This window comes from Galeopterus variegatus, unplaced genomic scaffold (assembly GCF_000696425.1).
Source record: "Galeopterus variegatus unplaced genomic scaffold, G_variegatus-3.0.2 Scaffold219, whole genome shotgun sequence".
NCBI classification, from domain to species: Eukaryota; Metazoa; Chordata; class Mammalia; order Dermoptera; family Cynocephalidae; genus Galeopterus; species Galeopterus variegatus.
In genome coordinates this window covers 174,526-180,941 of record NW_007726330.1, presented here as the reverse complement: position 1 = coordinate 180,941, position 6,416 = coordinate 174,526, and the positions used below count along the sequence as shown (strand labels likewise).

Below are 6,416 nucleotides of genomic sequence, written 5' to 3'. Positions count from 1 at the left end.
CTTACGATTTATATCTCAAAGGCGTATTATGTGGCTAACTTTGCTACAAGTTACAAAATTTGGAATATTAAGGGAAGAATTTTCCCACATGTTTTTCTGGGCATAGAAAATGAAATTTTAAATTATTATCTTAATTTCCATTTTTTATTTCAGTGATCTGCTAAATAAAATGTAATAAGCATTTAAATTTTTTCTTTATTCTTATAGCAGTTTTAATTTTACAGAGAAATTGAGCAGAAAGTACAGATGATTCCCATCCTCTCTCCCACCCACATATACACCACATACTCTCCTATTATTGAAATGTTACACTAGTGTGGTATATTTGTTACAATTATGAATCAATATTGATATATTATTATTAACTTAATTTTATTTTATTTTATTTATTTATTTATTTTTATTTATTTATTTATTTATTTATTTATTTATTTATTTATTTATTTATTTATTTATTTATTTATTTATTTATTTATTTATTTATTTATTTATTTATTTATTTATTTATTTATTTATTTATTTATTTATTTATTTATTTATTTATTTATTTATTTATTTATTTATTTATTTATTTATTTATTTATTTATTTATTTATTTATTTATTTATTTATTTATTTATTTATTTATTTATTTATTTATTTATTTATTTATTTATTTATTTATTTATTTATTTATTTATTTATTTAACGCTCAGCCAGTGAGCGAACCGGCCATCCCTATATGGGATCCGAACCTGTGGCCTTGGTGTTATCAGCACCGCACTCTCCCGAGTGAGCCACAGGCTGGCCCCTAACTTAATTTTATATTAGGGTTCTCTCTTCGTATTATACAGTTCTGTGGGTTTTGCCTAATGAATAATGTAATGTATGCACCATTACAGTATCATATAGAAAAGTTTTGCTGCCCTGAAAAACCTCTGGGCTCCCCCTATTCATCCCTCCCTCATCCCCTGAAATCTGGTGACTACTGATTTTTCTTTCTTTCTTTTTTTTTTTTTTTTTTGTCCTTTTTGAGACTGGCTGCACTGCGCTCAGCCAGTGAGCGCACTGGCCATCCCTATATAGGATCCGAACCAGTGGCGGGAGCGCTACTGCGCTCCCAGCGCCGCACTCTCCCGAGTGTGACCCGGGCTCGGCCCACTGATTTTTTTTTTTTTTTTTTTTTAATCAACTCAAACCTCGTTTATCATTTCTTTGTGTTGGAAACATTCAAAATCCTCTCTTCTGATTGAAACTACAATAAATTAATTATAGTCAACCTGCAGTGCTCTAGAACACTAGATAGCCTTCTAAATTATTTGTAATTTTAACAATTATTTTTTGCAAAGGAGACTAAATTGATCTCTGAGAGAGCAGGACAGATGGGTGGGGGAGTTTTTTGTTTTGTATTTTTTTGTTTGTTTTTTAAAATAGAGAAATAGTATAGAATTGAGGAAAAGAGGACGAACTTAAACCACATAATCTTATTCAGCTCTTTGTCTGAGGAGGAAGAAATAAAGGGGAGATCTGAATCATGCTGTTCATCTCTACGTTTCAGAGTGGTTAAAAAAGACCTGAGAGCGTCATGTCAGACCTTAGTTTAAAGTGCATGTGCCATTCTGTTTAACTTTGAATAAAGAGAAGTTCTGAATATGTCAAAGCCATTTTCCATATTTGAGACCTCTCAGTTGGTTCAGGAAATAAACTCCTTGGACTGTCTCTCCCACTTGCATCTATCTCCCATTTTTTGTGAGTATACAGCTAAGAAAAGACTGGACAGATGCATACTAAATTTGGCTTTCAGACTGATGGATGCAGAATGTTTGCGTGAAGATGTGTGGTTAAGTCAGAAGTGATATACTTAAGGGGCACCCTAAGATGTTGAGATCGAGAAGTAAAGCTTGTTAGAAATACTGGTCTATGCATAATAATAATTAAGAGTTAATGAATAATACTATTCATTAATTCAATCACTTAACCTAATTCAAAAGCACATGACCAGCATTTGCTTTTAATAATGAAATAGAATGGAATAAGAAATATGAAAGAGTATATATGTATGAAACTATTATTGAACATAAACAGTTGCTATTGTTGTAGATCAAAAACAGTCAAGTATCTGCAGTTTCATACAGTTCAACCTAATTGTGTACTGGATCACAGTGAAAGAGTGATCTAAGAGATTGGTTCAAACTAGTTTGCAAGGGCTGCCTGGTTAGTTCAGTTGGTTAGTTTAGAGTGCAGCCTTGTAACACCAAGGTCCAGGTTTCGGTTCCTTGTACTGACCACCTGCCAAAAACTAAATTAATTAATTAAACTAGATTGCAGAATTTAGGGAGAGTAAATGCTGAGAAAGCCGACATAGATTGTGCATTTCCTCTGACATTGTGAAATAAATTGGGGCAGATTGAAATTACAGGGGATTCAAAACATTCTGCCACATACATAGTTGGAAAGCTGGTAACAAGCAAAAAACATGCTTGAGAACTAAGAGATACTAAATTAGTGTATGTTTTTGTGTTTGGTTAAAATTTAGTTCATACTTTAGTAGGCACAAATAGATGAGGAAGAACTTCCAGATGATTACTGGTTCGAGTAAATAGATTCCAGATTATTCTAGTTCGAGTAAATTTTTTTTTCTTGACTGGTTGGTATGGGTATGCAAACCCTTGACCTTTCTGCTATCAGCACCGCGCTCTCCTAGGTGAGCTAATCTGTCAGACTTAGTTTGAGTAAATTTTTTTTTTTTTTTTCCTTTTTCTTTTTTCGTGTCGGGCAACGGATCGCAACCCTCAGTGTCGCACCCATACCAGACCGGGACCGGCAATGGGATCGCAACCCTCGGTGTTGCTCCCACACCTTGCTCAGCCAGTGAGCGGGAACCGGTCTGTATGTGGGATCCGAACCCTCGGCGGGAGTGCCACCGCGCTCTCAAGCGGCACACTGTAGCAGTGCGCCACCGGGCCGGCCCCAAGTTTGAGTAAATTTTACATTATATTCTTGAGTAAAGCTCTCCACACACCCAGCAACAAATTTTAAAAACCAACAGGATTTCTGTCTGTATTAAAGGAAAATTATTAGGGCTTTAAATATTGAAACATTTTATGGCACCTTCTAACTAATAAAGATTTATTGCCACCTGCTTCAGAACAACATATTGTGTTCTGAGGAAATACTGAAAGTATTGAGTTTACAAAAATCTACTGGGAAAGCTGATTGTGAGGGTTTCTGAATTACAAATGGAAGTCTAGTACTTTGAAAACAGAAATGTCAGTGTGGGTCTAACGGGAATTGAAGAGCATTTACTGCTTACAGACATGAAAAGTTATGAAGTATGTGGGCAACTTGCTCATTCTTCTCTTGACTGTATTTAAAAAGCAGGTGAAAATAGGCAAGCATATATGGGCAGTGGTCTTAAAGTGGAATCGTATGGAAACCCTGGGATTGTGCAAAAAGAGGACAGAAAAGAAAGGCCAGCAAAGAGTGAGGAAACAGGGCCGAGATCTAGGACCCTCTGCCCTGTTTTGATCATGGCTGCTTTGCTGTTTATATATTTGGATTTTGCTTCATAAAAGTTTGAAAACCACTGCAATAAGTCATGAAATAGCTGTTAGACCATTTGTTATATAATATTTCATCTGTCTTCTGTTTCCTTAGATTTTTAGGTTAACTTGAGAACTTGAACAAATAAATTTTACATCCATTGTTATAAAACCCTAGATATGTTTTTTTAAAAATCAGTGATGGGTCTTGGTGATTTTATTTTATTTATTTATTTTTTAAAGATGACCGGTACGGGGATCTTAACCCTTAACTTGGTGTTGTCAGCACCACGCTCACCCAAGTGAGCTGACCGGCCATCCCTATATAGGGATCCAAACCCAGGGCCTTGGTGTTATCAGCACTGCACTCTACCGAGTGAGCTACGGGCCAGCCCAAGGGTCTTGGTGATTTTAAAAGCAAATGTTGGGGCCCGCCTGGTGGAGCACTCGGTAGAGGGCGGCGCTCCCGCCGAGGGTTTGGATCCCATATAGAGACCGGTCAGCTCACTGGTTGAGCACGGTGGGGGCGCGACACCGAGGGTTGCGATCCCGTTGCCGGTTGTGGTACGGGCGCGACACAGGGTTGCGATCCTGTTACCGGTCATGAAAAAAGACAAAAAGGAAAAAAAAAAAAGCAAATGTTCACATTGGTTTTTTTGTTTGTTTTGTTTTGTTTTTTTGGTGGCTGGCTCGTACAAGAATCCAAATCCATGACCTTGGTGTTATAAGGCTGCGCTATAACAAATTGAATTCACTAGCCAGCCCTGTTCCTCCCTTTGCATCTGTGCTGACAACACCAAGTCAAGGGTTAAGATCCCCTTACTGGTCATTAAAAAAAAAAAAAAAGTATGTGATTACTTCCCAAATAAATCTGATAATAAAAATGATTGTCTCTTTAATGACTTATATATTGGGCCAGGCACTTTATATCTGTTACCTCATTCAGTCCTGAAAACACAATGGAGTCAAGCTACTTACTATTTAATCTCTATTTTACAAATGAGGAAACTTGTGTTCAGAAAGTGGCGATTCAGCTATTCAAATCCAGATTTTCTCGAGATCCTTTTTTCCCTGGTGGCTGGCTGGTCTGGTATCTGGACCCATGACCTTGGGGTTATAAGTTTGTGCTCTAACCAACTGAGCTAACAGGCCAGCCCTCCCATGAGATCCTGAGCTAGCAACCACCGTCCTCCACTACCTTCTAGTTCATAATTATATGATTTCTTAGGAGGGTATGCTCACTGGCTAGATTGGTTTGATGGGATTATTTTGTTTTTTTTTAAGGTTTCGGAAATTTAGGCTCATTCTTTAAGAATGGGAAGATTCTAACCCAAACAAATGTTTCATGCTGTTGTGGTAAGCACATGGATGCACGATCCATACCTTCTAGAAGAGAAGAACTTCTCTCTGGCTTTTCATGAAAGCCCAGGGGAAGAATGGTTAACCAAGACTACCGAGAATACAAACTTCCAATGGCCTGGAAGGAAGCCATGCAAAGAGGAATGTAGTTCAATCTTTATGGAAATACTGAGACTAGGAAAGACATCTGCCTTGAGGAAATATGCATGACATGAGAAGGGGTTATCCAGCAACTGCCTGCACTCCTTTGCCCAAGACTTTCCTATTATGATCTTTACACAGTCATCCCTTAGTCCTCCAAGTGTGTCTGCATTTGTTGCAGGGATAGATTTACCCAGACAGGTGGAAGAGTCATGACTTAAGGGTTATAAACAGCTGCAGAGGCCTAGGCTGCTCTGATAGACTTGCTAGCAGGGAATGAGGCCGTTCCCCGTTTCTGGGCATTAACCAGCCTTAGAACAGTCCCCAAATCAGAACGACTGTAATTTTGGTCCAGCGCATGCACCACCCATTACAGCTAAATAGTAACATTAAAATGTAAAGAGTTTCCAGTCGTTTTATTTTGGGGTGGTTGGCCAGTGAGGGGATCCAAACCCTTGACCTTGGTGTTATAACTCCGCGCTCCAACCAACGGAGCTAACCGGCCAGCCCCTCTGTTTGTTTTAAAAGGGATCATCTTGGCGTGCTGTTTGTTGCTGACTCATAGCGTTGCTGCTTTGGGATAATATGTTAAGTTTCAAAATGGGACACACACTAGGTATGCAACAAATACAAGTCAACTCGTAGCAGTAACTCTTGTCCCTTAAGGAGAGTGCCCCTACTATCCCACCACAGGTAAGGCAAGTGAGTGAATGGTGACTGACAAATGTGTCCTGGTTTGTTGTTTCTAACTCCCCCAGAGCAAGCGTTTCCCTCTATCAGGTAACTTTTTAAAAGTGACAGCGAGCACAACTTTTACCGAGCAGGTTCGGCTTCTGACCAGTTATCTCCGAGGTTTGAGGGTGGGTGAGGGGAGAACGTCTCTAGACCCTCCCTGTCCAGGAAGGGGGCAGGCTTAAGCTGAGCTCTGGTCGCCGCAACCTGTCGTGACGCCGCACGGTGCTTGGCACTTCAGAAAGCCAATAGAAATGTAAAGAACCGTTTGAATCGGCCAATGCCGGAGAGGAGAGGGCGGGGCTTACGAGCCCTATAAAAGCGGCGGCCGGTCAGCAGGCAGCAGCGGCGGCTCCTGCAGCAGCGGCAGACTGTGGGCGGTGGAGCTCCCGTGCGCCCCTCGGGTCCGACCCTTCCAGTGTCCCGCTCCCTCGCCAGCCTGCCTCGCTCCTCTGCGCCATGACCACCACCACCACCTTCAAGGGCGTCGACCCGAACAGCAGGAATAGCTCCCGGTGAGGCGATCGGGCTGCTCCCGAGCCGCGCAGGGCTGAGGGGCGGGAGGGCCGCTGCCCGCGGGGCCAGGCGGGCCGGGCGCCGGTCGTTGGCGGTAACGTGTCCCGTGCGCTGCGCTCGCGCCCGGGCGGGCGGCAGGGCTCGGCC

The 6,416-nt window shown here is 40.9% G+C and overlaps 1 protein-coding gene across 1 annotated transcript in view; it reads left to right on the top strand.

Moving 5' to 3' along the window:
- The first annotated feature begins 6,103 nt into the window (after positions 1–6,103).
- HN1 (hematological and neurological expressed 1) overlaps positions 6,104–6,416 on the top strand; it is a 17,257-nt gene continuing 16,944 nt past the window's right edge. Inside the window, exon 1 of the mRNA XM_008566060.1 lies at positions 6,104–6,268. Coding sequence (XP_008564282.1) covers positions 6,213–6,268 — 56 coding nt within the window. The 5' untranslated portion in view covers positions 6,104–6,212. The remainder of the gene's footprint in view (positions 6,269–6,416) is intronic.